The following is a 19,984-nucleotide window of genomic DNA, read 5'->3' as shown; positions in this document are numbered from 1 at the left end:
ATTCCAAGAAAAATATACGAATCACTACATCACAAGCACAAATCCTTTTGACACAAATTCAATTTCTGTGGCAATAACATATTGACTTAGCTTTATTTTTCTATTTTATGACACTTATTAATGGCAGAGATAAAAGAAATCTATCATTTTTCTTTATTGTAAATGTAAACGATCTCACGCTATGTTAAGAATGTTAAGGTAAATACCACTCACCTGATAACTCTTTCATGCAAACGAGGACATGGTACCAAATAAAATAGGATTTTAAGAAAAAAACCTAATCTCCTACTCCTAATCTTCCTACTACACAATTAGAGTGCCAAAAGGGGCAAGACACTACATCAAAAATGAAGAGGACTCAGTCCCTACCCTTAGAAGCTTAAAGCCAAGAGAGCTGCAAGACAATAACCACAATAAGACAGTGAAAGCAGCACACAGGAGAGGTGCTCACTGGTGACCAGAAGGAAAAGCCATCTCTCCTTGCTAATTACATCTGCTTCAATACATGCTATTAACAGGCAAACATTATAGCCATGATCGAAGACTCAAGTCCAATTAATCTTTAGCCAGGATTCGGGTACAACTTGTAACAGAAAATTTCCTCTTCTGCCAGCGTAACAGAATCCGAGGGCGGGCACTCAGCAAATGTTTATTAAATATGACTATATTCTTGACAAGGAGTACCGTAGTAAATAAAACAAGGACTCCGGTCCTAAAGGAACTTTCCTTCTCTTGAGGAAGGGACGGTAAACACAATAAATAAGTTACAGAGGATGTTAGAAGGTGACGCTTGTTACGCTAAAATGAAAAGCAGCTGCACGGTGAGGGGAGGCCAGAAAGCCCAGCGGGAGCGTCCACGGGCTGTGATTTTAAATGTGGGGGGCTGGGGCCGGCAGGGGCCGGAGAGAGTAGCGTTGGAGCAGAGCGGAAGGCGCCCTAAGGGGGTAGCTGTGTGGACAAGAAGTAAAGAAACTCAGAGGGAAAACGGCCCCCGAAAGGAGCGGGTCTAGGGCGCTCAAGGAACAGGAAACCAACGCAGCTACAGCAGAACAAGACAAAGTCGAAGGGAGGGAGCCGCAGCAGGTGGGAGCCAGACCTCTGTAAGGCCAGGGGCTGTTTTATTCCTCCAACGAACAGTCACAAACACAAAAAGTACAAAAACACGCTCTGAATAATCAACTTAACCAGTAAACAACAGCTGAATACGCACACGATACAAGAAGCCTCAGAGGGAAGGAAAGCAACAGGGCTGTTCACAACCATTTCCTTCAGGGCGCTGTAAGTGGCTTGTTGGCCCATGTTGCCAGGCCTTACTTACTAAGAAGTGTTAGAAATACTCTCAAAACACTGTAAAGCCCACAAAGGCAGTTTTTGCACCAACTATTTCTATTGCATTAACAAAAGTATTTTAAGTATAGAATTAGGGGGTGCTGGAAGGGATGAGGGGGGCGGGGGGGTAGTCGAAGGAATAGCCAAGCATGTTTGAAGAAAGTTAGAAAAAATTTTTAATTACAGCAGTTTAATTACAGCATAATCCGTCAGACCCCACTGGAGTCTGAGCACCAGCCCTAGGGGTTCCTCCCACAGGGGGTCCACAAACGGTCAAGTGCCCACAGATATCTGAGCCCCGCCACAGGGTCCCTCTCAGGCAGCATCCCCTCTTTGCCCTTTCCCCTCCAAAACCTTTGTAAGCAATTCCCCTGCTAGATTGATCCACCAATGTTTCCATTTCTCGTCTGGGCTCTGCTTGAGACGCTGTCCTAGTCCCTTCCTTCTCCATACCTGCGCTCAGGCCGTTTCTGTTACCCTGTACGGTCGGTCACCTACTCACCTTTCAAACAACGCCTGCCTCAGGAAGATTCTCTATCTTTCCCACAAGCTCACCTCTCCTATGACTCTTATATACTGCCCTGCGTTCCCCCAGCAGGAGGCTAACAGCCTGGGTTCCAGAAGCAAACTCACCTGGACTGGAATCCAGTTTAGATACTGATCAGCTGTGTGACCCTGGGCAATTAAATTCTCTGGGCTTCAGTTTCCCCTGGTACCAGGAGAGTAGGAAGCGGCTGTCCTCATACGCTTGTTCAGAGCCTTAGTTGAAAAAGCCACATCAAATCCCCTTCCTTCCCACTAACATCTCCACCAGTATCACCTTGGTTCAGGTCACCATCATTCTCAAGGCCACATCCAACAGTCTCCTCCCACTGGGCACTGAAATCATCCATTAATCCACTTAAATCCATTTGTTATTGATGTAAATGTATGCAGGTCCCCTGCCCAAAGTGGGCGTGGGCTCCTGAGAGCAGGATTTTTGTCATGGTCATTTTGCCAGCAGCTCTATTTGCTGGGCGTCAGTTACAGTGGACCATTCTCTTTACAGCTGCTGAGGCCTCTCGCGTGTTGCCATCTTACTTTGGGGCTGAGAACTCAAGCAGGGGCAGTTTCCCAACGCCATGCCCAGAGCCCGGGCCTCAGGGCAGGGACAGCTAGATGGGTGAATGAGATGGGTGGAAAGCAGACATACTGAGTAGGTATTCCACACATAAACCTGTGGTAAGGGTGGGTCACCCTTCATTATCATCAAGAAATGATGAGCCCACCTCTCTTCATCCAAAGCTCTTTGTTTACAGTTCCCTTGGGTCACTGATCATTGTTTGCAGTTGGTGTTTACGTCTTTCATTTTCTTGTTTTATTTTGTTTTCTTTTGTTTTTAATGTACCAGAGACCTTGTTTCCCTCATCTTTGAGTGCCTAGACCTCATACAGGGCACATTTTAGGGTCAGTGGTTTTCAACCTGACCACAAAAGACAATCAGCTGAAGAGTTTCTGTTTTCTTTTCTTAATATTCCAAACCAATCGAATCAGAATACCCAAAGGTAGAGCCTGTCACAAGGACTTGTAAAGCTCCCCCAGGTGACTCTACTGGGCAACCACGGTTAAACACCAGTAACTTGGACAAACTCTTCTGAACTCAGTCTTCCAGTGCCAAGACTATCATCAAGGAAACTCCAAAGACCCACATGTGTTGACATGATAGATACTTGGCATCTCTGCCTCGTGCACAGAGTCCCTTCTCTATGTCATAGGGGTGGACCCAGCAGTCTTCATTGTTCTCTGTGAGCCAGGCCTGACCACAGATGTGACAGAGCTCAATCCCTACACCCAAGCAGAGACAATCATATCCTCACTCTACCGAAAATCTGGATTTGGGATTCAGGAATGAGAATCTGTTCTTGCATAGGCCAAGACCATGTATGCCTGGAACTGTGAGGCTCTGAGCTTGGCTGTGTGAAGATCAAAGGAACAGAAGCTGTGCTCTCTGGAGATACAACAATGGAGCAAATGCCTAGTGAGAAGCAAAACAAGGCTGTATGACCCCAGAAAAAGAGAGAATGACGGAAGCTGCCAGCTCTTGGTTCTAGGTTCCAAACCCTTGGGAGGACCAGCTACATTTACTGTGCTTGATCCAAGAATATACCGCTCTGTCTTTATGACTGCCCTTTGCAATTTCAAGCGAGATATTATATGGGGGTCTGTTTCTTTAAGCCAAAAAAGGCTCTGACTGAGACAAAACCCAAGACTCCCCCCAGCACCCAGATGATACAGCCCACCTCGTCATTACCACCACCACTTCCTGAGCACTCCTCATAATTACCAGTACACCCAACGGTCCTATTAATTAGCCATTATCCCCATCTTAGAGATCAGAAAACTTTCACAGAAGTGATTTGCCAGGCTGGAAATGGACCCTTGGTCACTGTGACTCCAAAACCTAGACTCATTCCCCTTCCTTTCCCATAGTCCCCGCTGCTACCATGAGACAGCAGCTGTTATCAAATCTAGGGAGGACTTGCAGTGGAAATGAAGCAGTTTCTGAGGCAAAGAAATTTGAAAGAGAAATCTTAACAAGAAAAATGAACGTAATTCCAACTGGATGATTATTAAGCATTATAACACTGACCACTAAGTTGTATCTTAAAAGTTCGGGTGAGTAAGTATAAGAAGTTGGGGGTGGGGGGGGATTGTGATTTCTATAAACTAACAAGAATATGTTTTGCTAGGGAGTTTCCCCATTTATGTCTTAAAGTTGCTCTCTTAAGTGTGTAATAGAGATGGAGTGAATAGTTTATTTCTAATTTGTAGAATTTAAGCTGCAGTATATACCACAAGCCTTTGAAAACCATGCTCTCCCAATTCAGACTAAAATATAAACCACAAAAATATCCACATTCAAGAACACACATACACACACACACACACACACAAATCAAAAATTACAGGGCAATAGCTAATCAAAGAAAATTAAGTATTTTTAATTATTGATGAAGTTTGAACTCTTCATAATAACTAAATCACCACAAAGTTTTCTTGCATAATTTGATTACTACTTTTTGTTACTAGTCTCTACATTGGTTTGTCACTACAAATGAGCCCAAAGGACTCATATTACGAAGTGAACATCTGAAAAACAGAGGAAAAGAGCACAATCCCAACTCTTACATTCAGTCCTAGTATTATGCATAAAATGTAGTTCATTTTACATTTCTTCTAGAAATATTAACCAAGCTGGATATAGTTAGCATCTAAGCTAAGCAGACAACACATTAGGCCTGGCCCAAAAAGACCTATGAAACATGGCAGCTGCCCTGAAGGAGTTGACAATCCAATAAATAGGCTCTAGAGAAAGAAAAAAAAAAGAGCCTGGGTCACTTATTTTCTCCTCCTGGTGATTCAAAAAATAGTATCACAAAAGTAACTGTCCTGCGAAGGCTACCCATACTGAAATACACAGGTTCCTCGTCTTAATGCTCTTCTTTGCACGTGTCATCCAGAGGAATTTGGAAAGATAAGTCCTTGAATGGGATCAGATACAAAGCAGCCCAATACTGCACCAAATCTGCACTGTGACATATCACGACATAGTGAAACTCCAACACAGAGCATTCTATGTCACACGTTAGGTTGTGAACACACCAATTTCTGCAGTCAAGCTGCAAGCTCAAGCAACTACAGTCTAAATTGCTTGACAATCTTCCAGCGATGTCAAAATTCAGCTCTAACAACAACCCAAGTATATTTGCAAAGTACTTCTAAAAGTCCAAAGTTTCACGTTGATAATAGCTCCATTCAAGGACCCCAATAAAATAGGTCAACAAGGATTATGGGGAAGTCCTCAGCTGACAGCCAGAGCCATGAGAAGGCACCCAATGATCCTAATAACTTAGTGCAAATTACTGAGGACTGCGGCTCTTCCAAGGGTGTGAAGACAATCCTCCCCTATTTCTTTTCTTTTTGAGATATCACTGACACTTAACATTGTGTAAGCTTAAGGTGCACAGAGTGTTGATTTCATACATTTATATATTGCAATGATTACCACCATCGCATTACTGATACCTCTATCATATCACATAATTATCACTTATTTTTTTGTGGTGAGAACATCTGAGATCTGGTCTCTTAGCAGTTTTGGAGTAGATGGTACAGTATTGTTGACTCTAATTGCTATGCTGTGCATTAGAGATATCGAACTTATGTTTTAGTTGGAAGTTTATAGCCTTTAACATCTCCCCAGTTCCCCCATCCCTCCCCCGTCGCTGGCCCGTGGTAACCACCATTCTTCTGTTTGTACAAGTCTGGATTTTTTTAGATTCCACATTGTAAGTGATATCATACAATATCTGTCTTTCTCTGTCTGGCTCATCTCACTAAGCATAATGTCCTCCAGGTCCATCCGTGTTGTAGCAAAGGGCAGGATTTCCTTCTTTCTCACGGTTGAAAAATATTCCATTGTGTGTTTATATATATACTGCATCTTTTTTTTTGTCCATTCGTCTGTCAACATTTAGATTGTTTCCATATCTTGGCTATTGTGAATAATGCTGCAGTAGACGTGGGAGTGCCATGTCTCTTTGAGATCTTGATTTTATTTCCTTTGTATATATATCCTGTGGGACTGCTGAATTATATGGTAGTTTTATTTACAATATTTTGAGGAACCTCCATACTGTTTTCCACAGTGGCTGAACTTATAGTCCCACCAACAGTGCACAAATGTTCCCTTTACATCCTCACCATCACTTGTTATCTCTTGTCTTCTTGATGACAGCCCTTCCAACGGGTGTGATCCTACACCTGGTTCTGTCACTGCTGATGTCATTTGGCTCATAAACCTATCACTGATGGTGGCATCAGAGGCTATGAAAGTGCATCATCTTGGCCAGAATAAGATGTCCATGATCTCCAACGGGAATAAATCTTCACATCACCGCAGGCAGCCTGACTTACAAGAGAAGACACTGAGGGCCACAGGCAGTCCCTTTAAAAATGAATGTAGGTCAAAGTTTGTCATTGGCCACTAGCTACACAGGGCTATTTAAATTAATTCAAATTAAGCCAAATTAAAAATTCAGCTCTTTGGGAGCATTACCCTCATGGAGCTAGTGCTATCAAAGTGGACACAGCAGAACAGAATATCTCACCACAGAAAGTTCCTTCTAAAAAATGTTGATCTAGGTAGTAGTAAAAGCTAAAGAAATGGACAAGCTCAGGCTGAAAGGAGGTATAAACTGGAAGATGACAATCGGAGACAGTACTTAGGAACACCAATTTAAAGGGGTGCAAAGAGAGATGAGCAAAGATCAGAAGAGAAGAACACATCATGGCAAAGGTTTCAAGAAGCAAGAGGTCGGTGCTAATCCTGTGAAGTCAAGTAGGATAAAGTCTGAAATCAGCCACCAGGTTGGCAATTGTTGATCTGCCAAAGCAATTTCGGTGGAATGAACGGAAGCAAAGGCAAGGTTGAGGAACAATGGCAGGTGGCTGAATCTGTCCTCGAAGAAAACACTCTACCCTTGGCCAATGCCATCGTAAGAGCAGCAAAGAGCTAAGAGCTGTTTAATACTTATGTGTCAACCCCCATTCTAACACACCGAACCATCATATTCAATGTACCATATAGGTACTAATGTTCCCATCTCGTAGATGAAGAAACAAACAAAAAAAGGAGTAATTTTCCAAGGTCACACAGCTATCAAATACAGAGCCAGGATTTAAATCCAGGTTAATTTCAGAGCCTGAGTCCTTCAAGATGACATAAAATGGACTCCTTGGTAACACTTCCCACTTGTTGGTTCACACGTCTCTTCATACCAGACTGGATGGGAGCCTCTTGAAGACAAGGACCAAATTGTATCTACCTGTGCCGTACTTGGTATAAAGAGCATTCAAATATTTACTGAATAAATGGAAAGAACTGACTGTAAGGGAAGGAAGCAGAGCATAGTATTCAGAAGGGGAGAAGGGTCAAGAGAAAGTCGGAGAGGGAGGCTGTTTGGTTTTGCTTCTGCTTTTTCTTTTATAATGGGAGGCACTGGAGCGTTCTTAGAGAATGCAACCTATAAAGAGTGAAACATACCTAATGGAATGGGACTGGGTCAAGAACAGGGGTAAAGGGATTAACCCTGAACAGGAAAACAGACATTTCTTCTGTGGATATTGGAGGGGAAAGGAGGAAGAGTTGCAGATAGAGAAGATTACAGGTGCAGACAGCAGGAAATTGAGCAAGTTCAAGCAAAACGGCCTTTATTTTCTCTCTGAAGAAGGTGTCAAGGTGAGCGCTAAGAGCCAGGGGTAACCGTCTCTAAGATCTTTTAAGTGAAAGCTGTGGAATGTTCCCATGTGGGTACAAGTGGGTATTTTACACACACATAGAGTATCATTAAAGGATACAAAAGAAATGAATAGAAGTCACCATGGCCGCTGTTTGGGAACAAGCTGATTTGGTGGCCTGGGACGTAAGAAAGTCTTGGGGATCTCGCTCTGTATTGTTACACTGCTGGCCTTTTTAAGAGGTGCATACATTACTTTTTCAGTTTAAAAAAACTATTTACAACAAAAAGGAATCGAGCCCATAGCAAAGGTAAAAAGAGTAATGATAACGGTTTAGCACAAATGTTAAGAGAAATGGAAAAGAAGGTAACCAAAGTTCAAGGTCATAGCCAGGGCTCTGGAGTTAGACCGGCTGTGCTGGTATCCATCACCCCTTATCCCCAGCTGTAGCAGCTCAGGAAAGGCCCCAAACCCCTCTCCCCACCTCACGCTTCCGCTTCCGGCCTCTTGCCCCACAAGAGGGTGGTGAGAGTGCCTACTTCAAAGCAGTGAATGAGGATTAAGTGCTTAAAATAGCGCCCAGCCCACTGGGAGAGCTGAATAAATGTAGCTATTGTGATGATGATGATTATCCAGCAGGTTTGAGGACCCAGCAATCAGCGGGCCCCTGGATCCAGAATGTAAGGGAATCAGTTCAGAGCTGGAAGGGTTTCCACCCCGATGCAGCAGCCCAGTTCAAGACCCAGAGGGCCTGTCCGGTTGCTCCAGGTTTGGAGATGTGAGGCAAATGGACAAGGAAACCAGAGATTCTCTCTTTAGTTAAAGTCTACCTTATGTCAATTTTGAGGAGGCGAGGAATGGGAAGGATCCTAGTTCAAAAGTTCCAGGGTTAAACCTTTGTGGAGTGTGGGTATAGTGTGGAGCGAAAGTCAGCAGGAAACTGACAAAGAAAGACAGAAAAGGTCAAGGGGCTGGAGGTCTAGATGAAACAGGAAGGAGGGGAGTAGGTCCAGGAAACAAACCTCTCGGTGTGTTCCCCACTTGAATTAAGGTCGGGTTTCTGGACACAGTGCAGGTGTCTAGCAGGAATGCAAGGAGAAAGGGAGGTGGGAAGCTGAAAAGAATGGTCAAAATGCTGCCAGTAACTGGGATCCTGTCACATCTCCTTCAAAATGACCAGCCCTAGAGAATTCAACACTACAGATGAGAATCCCCCCTCCTCTGGTATCTGAGGAAGAATCACAAGAGTAAAACTCATAATAGCTGTCACGTAGTAACTGGTAGGCACTGTGCCCACGCTACTGAAACATCATTACCTCAACTAATCCTGACAACAAGCTCTAAGTGGATATACTGTGGTTCTCTACTCCATTTTACAGACAGGAAAACTGAGAGGCACAAAAATTCATTAATTTGCCCAAAGATACGCAGCCATATTTGCATCCACTGAATCTATCCTAAGTCCTTTTTACCACAGCGGGGCTGTAAAGCCACATTGCCGGCCCCTGGAGGAGCCTGAATGGGTAAGCTCAGTTCTCCAATGACCCAGATATGCTTCTGATAGCCTTTACATGTCCTTCCCCACCACCACCGAAATCTTTTATAAAAAGAAACAGACATTTAGGGTATATCAATAACATTTAAATTTAAATTAATCATGAATAGATTAATGAACCAGGTGGTATAAGGTTACAAGAGTAATTTTGCATAGATTTTCAATTAGCCAAGCATTCACAGACCTCCAGTAGTAAGCTCAAGCCTATGCCAAGCATTGCAGAGAAAGTGACTTCCAAGAGCTCACAAACACATGCATAAAGTAAGCGAAAACAGGTTCAAGATACAAGATAACATATCAATAATAGCAAAATAATAACTTCAGAAGAGAGGCTGAATGAAGTTTGAGCATGGTCTTAATTGGAGACCATCACCTTTTATAAAGAAATGAGACTGTCACATTGAATTTCTGATTGCGGATGATGTACATTCTGGTTTTCATGTTCATTTCTCAGACTGTCAAATTTTTCATTAGAAATGAATTGTAATTGTCCTTATGAATTGCATTCTACCCAAGGATTTGATCAACACAACAGTTTAATACCACAGTACAGTCCATAATTAATGTCACCAATTTGTAAATCCTAGTTAAAAACTGAATGTTACAAAGTTTCAGTTTCTGATGCCCAAATAAACAACCCACCATGCAGCAATTACAGAATAAACTCCCCACATCCTGGGAAGATACTTTATAATAAAATAAGCCAAATAAATGCACTATTATGGATCTTACAATTAGACTAATCCATGTATCTCACTAAGAGTTTCAAAAAATTCTACATCACAACTCCAAAAGAAGCATGTACTTTTCTCTTTTAACTTCCAGAATAACCTAGAATCAACGATAATTGCCTTGGACAGCTGAACAGGTATTTAGCCATCTTTAACCCATGAAGGTCCCTCATGAAATAAATAAAAAGCCCTGTAAGCCCCTACACCTCAAGGAAATGAAGAGAAAAGATTATAAGGAAATATTGATAGGAAAGGAGAAGACAGACATTTCAATAGGATTTATAGAGTTTCACTTCTGACACTTACTGGTGAGCACACGGTGTTCTATCCCTTTTTTGCATGACAAAATATATATATTTTTTTTTAATTACAAGGGAAAAGTCTCAATAAACTATTAAGAAAAACTGTTTTGAAGCACACTTTATACATCCTTCACAACTGAGAAACACGTACTCATCACTTTGAGCTCATCACTAGACGAAGAACTAAAGGGGCAAAACCTGTGCCAGGTTCCTGTACTTGACCGCCTTCTTAAGTCATCTCTTGGATTCCTCAAACTGAGTCTACTGATCCCTTACTGGACTCTCCATGTCCATAAGACTTTTTCAATTTTGTATTTTTCCAAGATTATCTTAAGCATCTGCAGTAAAATAAGCATCACCCGGACAATCTGAATGACCACTCTAAACCATGGTCCTCCCACCAGAAGTGTGGCTTCCAGTGGCCACACTTGCATGTGTGTGTGTGTGTGTGTGTGTGTGTGTGTGTGTGTATACACCACAATAGGGCACCAGAAGAAGGCTAAACAACATCCATTGCACTACACAGGTTTTCACAATCTCCTTACTCAGTAAGAATTCCGTTCCAAAAGGTTGTCCGTAATGCCAAAATAACACTATTCAAGGAACCACACACTCAGAGCTATGGCGAGGTGCATTTCAAGAGAAAAATGAATATAGATGCCGGTGGTCTTGGCTTCAATTCCTTCTGCTCCTTTTCAATAATTTCATACAGTTGAATAGGAAATACCTACATATGGCTAGATTATCTTTTTTACCATAACCAGGTTTATAAGAGTTCACTACTTCACCCAGGGCCTTAAGTTAAGATCTTGTGAGAAAGACAGTAATGGTAGATGACAGGTCTCTCCCAATCGTGCGGGGCTGCGTCTTCGGCTTTATCACTGTCCTCTGCTTCCTCAGCCTCTGGGATTCCATTTCCATCCAAGAGTCAAGCTGACAAAAGGAAAACAGCCATACGCATATCTTCCCACTATTATATCCAACGACGATGACTTAATTTCGGCAAAACATCATCATCAATCACATTAAATTAATGTTGTTGTTCATTTGAATTTTATTCGTTTTATAGTTTTGTTTTGGGTTTTATGTGAAAATCCGTTTGAGTTTTACAGTTGTAAAAGAGCCATAAGCATAAGGAGTTATATTTTTGGTTTATATCTATACATATATAAGTAACATTATTTTTATTATCATTCAAGTCCACACTGGAGAATCACAAGGATTTTTTTTTCTAAGTTTGAGGTTGTTGCTTTCGTAGGTTTCTTTTCTAAGTTTCATCTGTATGCAAGCATCATCGTTTCATGGTCCCCATTTTACATATAAAAACGTAACCCCTACAAAGCTTGAAAACCTTGCTTTGACCATGCAGCCATCACAATTAGAAGCCTGCATCAACCCAAATGTCACCTGGCAGGCCAGGAGAACTGAGAACAGCAGGACTCTGCCCCCGCCACACACGCCATGAGGAAAAAGCCTGACCCTGGGAAGAGTTTCCAGTATAGGAAAGTAATTCAAATACCCGATGTAATATCCCCAGTGCCCTAAAACCTAGAACACATTGTACTACCACTATTACTACTGATGACAGCAACAACAATCCTGTAAATGGCAAATATTTACATCGTGGTTACAACGAGCCAGGTACTCTTCTAGGCCCACCACACAGTAATTTCTAATCTTCCCAACAATCCCATTTTACACATGAGGAAACAGAGGCACAGAGAGAAGGAACTAGCCCAAGTGAATGCATGGCAGAGCTAGGATTCGAGCCCTCACAGTGGTCCAAGTCACTGCTCATAAATGCTATTCACAAGGCCTCGTCTATAAAAAAAAAAAAATCTAAGAAAGGATGACAGTGGGTCTTTTTGAAGAACATAATCTATGGCAAGCGTTTCCAAACAGTTCTCATTAATTAGCTAGTAACTGAAACATTCCAGCACCAAAACTTAACTTACTGAAACTCTTAAATCCTTGCCTAAGTTAATAATGATTATTTGATTTGCTATTTGAGAAAATTATTCCCAACAGTAGGCATTTCAGTGCCACCCTGCTGCTATGGAAAGAAAAGTTACCTTTGTAGATCCTGTTCAAAGAAAGCTCATGCTTTGATCCTTAATATCCCATGAAGTAAAAGGTTATGCTTAATCTATATTTTATAGATCTAAAAGTCAAATTAGTTTCTGGGAGAAACAAGCAGAGTGTGATGGTAAGCATATTCTGTAGCATTCGTTTCATTCCTGGTTGGGAGGATACTATGTGCTGAGTTAAAGACAATTACATTAGTATAATACGTAGCAGTTTTTTCTGGTATTATTCTGCAAGCATAAACAAGTTATACACATGTTATTTTACATTCTATATAAAAAGCCAATTTTAAATCCAATTTATAAGGCAATAAATATATAAAGATTCTAGGACACAGCAATAAAGTTATGCCATAAAGTAGAGTTAATTCACGACGACAATAATAAAAGCATGACAAATTTTAGCATTGTACCAACTGCACAAAGGTGTTTCAGGTAACATCTGTTCAGAAGCAATTGCTACAAGACAGACGAGATGAGATGCAAGGTTTCACAGTGTAATAAATGTATGTCAGTTTGCTTGCTTCATAATTAAAGACATGAGTCTTTGAAAAAAGCAATTAAGACTTGCTCTAAATCTGAGACAATTATCCCTACTCCCATCCCTTTTTACCCCCCACCACACACACACACACACAAAAGATCCAAAATGATCCAGAAGTAATAAATGCCATATATCATCTACTTTCAGCAGCTAAACATACTCCCAAAAGCCACTTGATATATTTTGTTTCTTTTGATAAATCATATACTAACAAACAACAACAACAAAAAAAAAAAAAACTTTTTTTCTCTTGTTAGGAAGGATAAACAGGGAAAAAAAGTCTGAGGCAATTCAGGCAATTTACTTAGAAGACTGGCCTGAATAAAATAAATTATCTTACCTTATGAAGGTTTCAATGTCGAATGAGTTAGGTGGATTTTGACATGAATTGACACTCAAGGGCCTAAAGACTTCAAATAAGAACACTGTGTCCAATTCTTGACGATTTAACTCTAGGACAACTGAAAGCATCACTTTCGCTGAGAACTTAATGAAGAAATAAACTCAAAAAAAGCACACAGAAATCACCTCCACCTTTTCTCAGCTTTCTAGCAACTACGAAAATGATGCAGAACAAGACGAATTCAAGTTCTAGTTGCTGTTCCAGAAGACCAAACTGTTATCTTATATCCACCCCAATCATAAGCAGTCCAAAATAAAACGATACCACAAGGAAGAGATTTAGATGAATCTGATGGTTCTCCTAAAACACGCGTATATAAACTGTTAAACCACACCTTTCAATGTGGTCACCCTCAGAACCATACCTGCTATTCGTTTCCTGTGGCTGCCGAAACAAATTACCAAACTTGAAGGCTCAGAACAAAAATGTATTCTCTCAGTGCTGGAGGCCCAAAGTCAGAAATGAGTTTCACTGGGCTCAGATCAAGGTGTTAGCAGTAGCGCTCTTCCTCTGCAAGCTCTAAAGGAGACCAGTTCCTTCCGTCTTCCAGTTTCTGATGGCTGCCTGCATTCTTTGGCTTGGGGCCACATCACCCATCTCTGCCTTGGAGTCACATCACCTTCTCCTTTTCTGAAGTCAAATCTCCCTCTGCCTCCCTTCTTACAAGGACACCTAGTGTGCATTTAGGGCCCAGCCTGATAATACAGAATAATCTCCCCATTTTAAAAGCCTTAACTTAGAGTCCTTTTTAGCAATAGAAGGTAACACTGACAGGTTTCAGGAATTAAGACATGAATATCTTTGGGGGGGGGGGGGGTCATTATTCAGCCTGCCATACCTTCCTCAAGATATAACCAAAGCAACGAGGTGAACGTGCACTAATCTCATCAAGCCTACTCTGATTTCAAATCCCCCCAAGTTCCCAGTACAATAGACAATAGTTCTCCAACTTCATACCTCTTCCCATCTCACAAGCTGCCTATGATCAGGAAATCACTAATTCTATATTCATTAAAAGTGTTAGTATTTTTAACGGCACCTGAATGAGGAAAGTAGTAAAGATTAAAACTCCAAATGAGAGAGAGAATACAGGACAGTGACTAAAAATGTGGGAAACAGCTTGCCTGGGTTCACTGCCATCCTCACCACCAGGCAGCTGTGTGACGTAAGGCGGTTCAAGCTCTGCGCTTTGCTTTTCCCATCCAGCAAACAAGGCTAGTAAGACCACACACCTCATAGAGTTGTTGTAAGGATTAAAGGAGTGTGTGTGTGTGTGTGTGTGTGTGTGTGTGTGTGTGTAGCACCTAGAACAGAACTTGGTTCATTCAATAACAATAAGGTTAACTATTATTATTAATGATGCCCAAAATGGTAGACACAGATATTACTGTGTGAAAAATCACAACCAAAATTGAAGGTACTGTAATGACATAATTAAACAATAACTAACAATCCGTTCGATGGAAACCATAAGATTAAATGCGAGATTTACACTAAAGTCTGTGAGAACTTTTAAAGGATATTCCTAATTAAAAAGGAGCGCTGCTCTGCCAACTAGGATCACCAAATGCACCGACCTCCTATCAAAAAACTGGCCCACAGCCTAGAGATGGGAACTTCTCCAGAAGCCACACATCCTGCTCTTAATCTGGATGTGGGGGCCACTACCGTCTGTACTATATGTTTCTAAGAGCAGTAAAAGGTAGGAACAAAGTTCCCAGCATCACTGAAAGACATTTCATGACAAGTAGGGCAAATGTTTTGTTTTGTTCTAGAAGGGAAATCAGACTCAGGCTCAGTTACTGGGAGTGTGACCTAGGGCTGGACAAACTTTAATGGTCCTCCTGCACTCTATCTACCTTCACAAAGCCTTCGTCCAGGTACCTGCCTTGTCCCCCCGGCCTCCAATGGTGGCATCCTGTCCCCCAGTATCTAACCCCAGCATCTCAATACCCACTGCTTACCATATTTTCTACTGAAGTCAAGTCAGTTAGTTCACGAACAGCCCAAAAGTCGGTGATTTCCTGTGAAGCCAAACAATCATACTTTTGCAATAGACTAATTTCTACTATTTACACAGATCTATGAGGAGAAATTCTGGACTACAAACTTCTATATGCAGTTCAAAAGTAACTTGAGACTCGTCACTATACCTATAGCAGGAAACAAGGATGTGTCTGCTTTATTAAGGCTCAAAGTAAACTAGGATCTCAGTGGGCACCAGAGCTCTTGCCTTCCTCATCTAAGACTGGAGCAAGGGGCAATTTCCCACGAAGCTCTACTGCCAGCTTGCAGCTTTGTGGAATATGCAAAAACACCAAAACACCTAGATCATCCCTATTTCTGTGACTCACTGACCTACCTTACTCATTCCAGTCAAAAGGAGCTGCCCCTGGCAAGTAGGTGACCAATGACTAGGTGGCCCGAAGAGATTCAGGCTAACAAGGCTCCATACGAAATCCAGAGAAAGCCAAGAACCGACTTGACATCTAGCAGTAGAGCAAACTGAACTACAGAACGATCTCGTATAGAGGCATTGTTGAGATCTCATGAGGAAGGGACGGTCTCCATCCTCAAAACAAGAGTTACTAGGGTAAGACCGAGAGCAGTGTGGAACTAGGCTGACTGGGAAGAGCTGCTTAGAAGGCAGCCTTAAGATCGGCATACCAAGCCTCAGGCCAGGAACAGAGTTGGGGCTAAGCATGGAACCCTGGGCTCTCTAAGAGTCCTACTTCAATAAGAGGTGGTCCCAAATCAGTGGCACTCCCAGAAAAGTACTCCGGAGAAAAGCATCCCCACTATGGCCTCTTGGAAGACAGGTTAAGATAAAGCACTGAGCTTACAAAGATCTACTAGCACAAGAGGAAAGAATAAGCCACCATGAGCACAAGTCAATGTAGACAGTCCAAAAATTGCACGCACCAGAACTATCAAATAAAGAATAAAAAGAGTCACACAGGAAATGCCTAAAAAAGTAAAAGAAACAAAGAACTATCAGGAACGACCAGGCAGATTTGAAAAAGAAACAAATGGAACCTACAGAAATAAAAAATACAGTTGACCCTTGAACAACACAAGGGTTAGGGGCACTGGCTGATCCCCATGCAGTCAATATTCATGTATAACTTTTGACTCCCCAAAAACTTACTATCAATAGCCTATTGTTGACTGGAAGCCTAACCGATAACATAACAAATTAACATATATTTTCCATGTTATATGTATTAGGTCTGTATTCTCACAGCAAAGCTAGAGAAGAGAATATGTTATTAAGAAAATCATAAGAAAAAATAAATTTACAGTACTGTACTGGAAGAAATCCATGCATAAGTAGACCTGCGCAGTTCAAACCCATGTTGTTCAAGAGTCAACTGTAATTGCTAAACTGAAATATTCCAAACAAGTTAAATAGCGATTAAACATTGCTGATAACAGAATTAGTGAAATGGAAAATATAGCTAGAGAAACTACCATTTAAGCAGGAATCTAAATTAGTTTCAGGGATTACCAATACTCCAAATTACCTCTAAATTAATTATGAAACGATGATTCAAATCAGACTCCAATCTGAAAACAAGCACTGTGGGGGCTCCTGGGTGGCACAGTCAATGAAGGGACCAAGTCTTGATTTCTGCTCAGGTCATGATCTCAGGGTGGTGAGATCAAGCCCCGTGGCAAGCTCTGCAATCAGCACAAAGTCTGCATGGGACCATTTCCCTCTCCCTCTGCCCTTCCCCACCCATGCGCACGCTCTCTCGCAAATAAATAAATAAATCTTAAAATAAATAAAAAATAAAAGCAAACATTGTTTTAGATATATTTATTAACTTTAAAGCTTCAAAGTATTGCTTTTAGAGGTCATTTCATCTTTACAATAACCCTTTTAACCTACTTAAGAAATGAAGAACAGATTGAAATCCAAATCACCTGATACATCCTTCAATGAAACTAACCTAAATACTAGTTTAGGTTCTGTTTTCATGCCTTCCTTGCTGGAAGAGTCACAGAAAATCACACCCCATGCATTCTGGAGCACAGGAATGAGAAACAAAATGGAATGACATTACTAACACAGAGAGTAGACTCTAAAAGGAAGAAAAGTCATTGCCCCAGGATTCTTCTCACACTGGCTAGAATCCCACATTGCCAGTTTAACTCTATCCTGTTTATTCCTCACCTCTGTTAAAATAACAACATAGTGATCCTCCTGCAAAACGTCCCCTGGCCTATGGCCATCTTGATACTTAATTTAGCAAAATTAATCCATGTTGTCCCTCAATTTCTGTATTCTGATACATATCATAGCTCTGCTCCCAGTTTTATTCAACCATCATTTTTAACTGTTATACCTAGCAACTCACTCCACAAATCTCTGTTCCCTTAATGTGTGTATACTGACTTAAATTCCTAATGAGTTTTATTTGTTCACAAAAGGCACATGCAGTACTGTATAATCTATAACTTAAAATTTTTTCCATACTCCTAAGTAAAATGGACGGGTCCAATATTAAATTTTCAATTGTTAGATTCACCCCAGAGCTACCAACCTATAGTGATTTATTTACCCACACCTACATAAAACAATCATCATTGCATTGCATCAATAGGCCTTCTTTCACTAGCTGACACCAACAGAAAGATTCACAAGCCGCTGATCATGACATCTCCCTCGGGTGCCAAAGTGAATAAGAGAAGCAACCAGAATAGCGAGTTTCAAATACTTAGACTTCTTTCCAATCTAAGCAAAACATTCCTTAGCCGTGACTACATAGCCCGCCAAGTTTTCAAACGAGTTGTTTCTACTTAGAAAATTACATCTACCTTAAAAAGTTCTTCGTGGATTAAAATATTAAACAGAAAAAGAAATCTTATCACCTAAAAGTTCACTTTGCTATGTCTCATACCCTCAAGACGCTAGAGGGGTGGGGAGAAGTTCGGCTTAAAAAATGCAAAGTTCACCTAAGTGACGTCAATACAGACACATCTGAACCGCTTTCCATGTCAGCCAGAACAAATATGGGGCAGCACAGTGATCAGTGTGTTTGTCAGAGGATCCAAACAGAATTGGACCCTGTCGTCGTAAATCTATTAGGAGACTGGCAGCTCTAGAAACTTAGAACAAAATTTATCCCCCACCCATCCTCATCTCCCAGGCCCTGTGGATCCACCCATGGCTGTCAGCCAAATAAAGTTTAATGAAATCGAAGGATCCCGGGACCTGAGCCGCAGCCCTTCCGCAAGGCAGGAAAGGAGCTGCCCCACCACAGCTCCAGGCGAAACTTACAAACTTGGGGCGTTTCTCTCCAGGCTCCTCCGCGGGGCCGGGCGGAGGGTGCTGGGGGCCCTTCCTGCGCTGCATCTTGCTTTCCCCGCAGCTGCGGAGCGAGGCGGAGGCGGGGTAGGGGGCCCCGGCAGCCGAGCTCTGCTTCGGGTGGTGCAGCCGCGGCCGGTGCCGATCCATCTTTCCCGGAAGCTCTGGAGGACGGAAAGAAGGCGGCCGCAATGCGAGTCACAAGAGGGGAGCTCGGGAATCCGCGGCGGACTGGACTTCCCGGTTCCGCCGCCCGCCCAGCCAGCCAAACTCAGCCCAACCGCTGCTGCCGGTGTCACCGCCAACACATCCGAAAACTCCCGCCACCGTGGACCGCTCGGGACCCGCCAATCCCGCGCTGCTTTGTCAAGGACACTCCCGGCACCCGCCTTTTCCGGGCAGAACGAAACGTGATTGGCTGTGCGGCCCGTTTATTTCGCCATTCAACACCTCTGGCGGTCCGGGCAGCCCACCTTAAGGGCACCGGTGGGATCAGCTCGGGAAAGCCTGAGAACCTACTAGAAGTCACTTGTGTGGGTTTATTTGGAATTTGGAGAGCCGGTTCCTGCAACCTGGAAGGCAGGCGAGACCCTCTGAACCACCATGTGAGCAGCACTGGAATATGAAATCATCTGCTAACCGTGGTGCTATGGCCACTGGGAAAAGTAGTTCTAGGATCTGTACTTGAAAATGCTCTAGGCAAGTGAGAAACCATGACGCTCCAGAAGGATGCCTTTTGGACATACTGAATGCCTGCTGAGTACCTAAGTGCTGAGAGCCTCTCTGGGGTGGCAGAGGGGTCCACCAAAAATCAGAAGAGGCTCGGCCACATCCTTAGGGAGTTCACAGTCTGTGGTTCACAACCCTTTACACAAATAATATAAACGCGTAACAGTTATTTTAAAGGTTCAGTGAGAACAAAGGGGGGATATTAAATCTGAAGGAGCAGATCTGGAAAGGCGAATGGAAGAGTCCATGGATTTTCACTAGGTAGGAAAGACTGGCAGGACATCAGATATATGGCACTGGGGGCGGAAGCAAGGCCAAGAGCACTCAAGACCAAAAAGCTGAAAAAATTTCTAGAGCTTACAATGAAGGGCCTTGAGCTAAAATCATGCAAGAGTTCATTGTGTAAACCCAAGGTCAAGCCTCAAGGCTAAAGCAGTTTTCCCACACAGCAGGGTGCTTTTTCCCCCTTTTGAAGTCATCTTTTCCTTTGAACTATTTCCTTAAGTTATCCATCTTCTGACTACATGGAAGTGGTGTGGGCCAAGACTCTGGTAAACATGCAGTACTTGATTTGGGCTCAAGAAACAATTCCAGCACCTCTGGGAAAATTAGCACAGAGGTTCAGAAAAGGGGCCTTAGTTCCTAGTAGGTCTTCAGGCTACAGTCATTGGGTTGTTGTTGTTTTGTTTTGTTTTGTTTTTTAATGTTTATTTGTTT

General features: G+C 42.3%; 1 protein-coding gene across 3 annotated transcripts in view; it reads right to left on the bottom strand.

The window, feature by feature from the left end:
- DIAPH3 (diaphanous related formin 3) overlaps positions 1-18,861 on the bottom strand; it is a 474,831-nt gene extending 455,970 nt beyond the window's left edge. For all 3 annotated transcript variants that reach the window (XR_008957915.1, XR_008957918.1, XM_057308188.1), the window contains exon 1: positions 18,512-18,861. Coding sequence is in view for 1 of the 3 variants with exons in the window: in XM_057308188.1 (XP_057164171.1) it covers positions 18,512-18,688 (177 nt within the window). In the remaining 2 variants the exon portion in view is untranslated. The remainder of the gene's footprint in view (positions 1-18,511) is intronic.
- Positions 18,862-19,984: the final 1,123 nt, after the last annotated feature.

The sequence above is a fragment of the Ursus arctos genome, unplaced genomic scaffold, assembly GCF_023065955.2.
Source record: "Ursus arctos isolate Adak ecotype North America unplaced genomic scaffold, UrsArc2.0 scaffold_10, whole genome shotgun sequence".
NCBI classification, from domain to species: domain Eukaryota; kingdom Metazoa; phylum Chordata; class Mammalia; order Carnivora; family Ursidae; genus Ursus; species Ursus arctos.
Note: the sequence above shows the minus strand (reverse complement) of the source record. Positions and strands in the feature narration are given on the sequence as shown.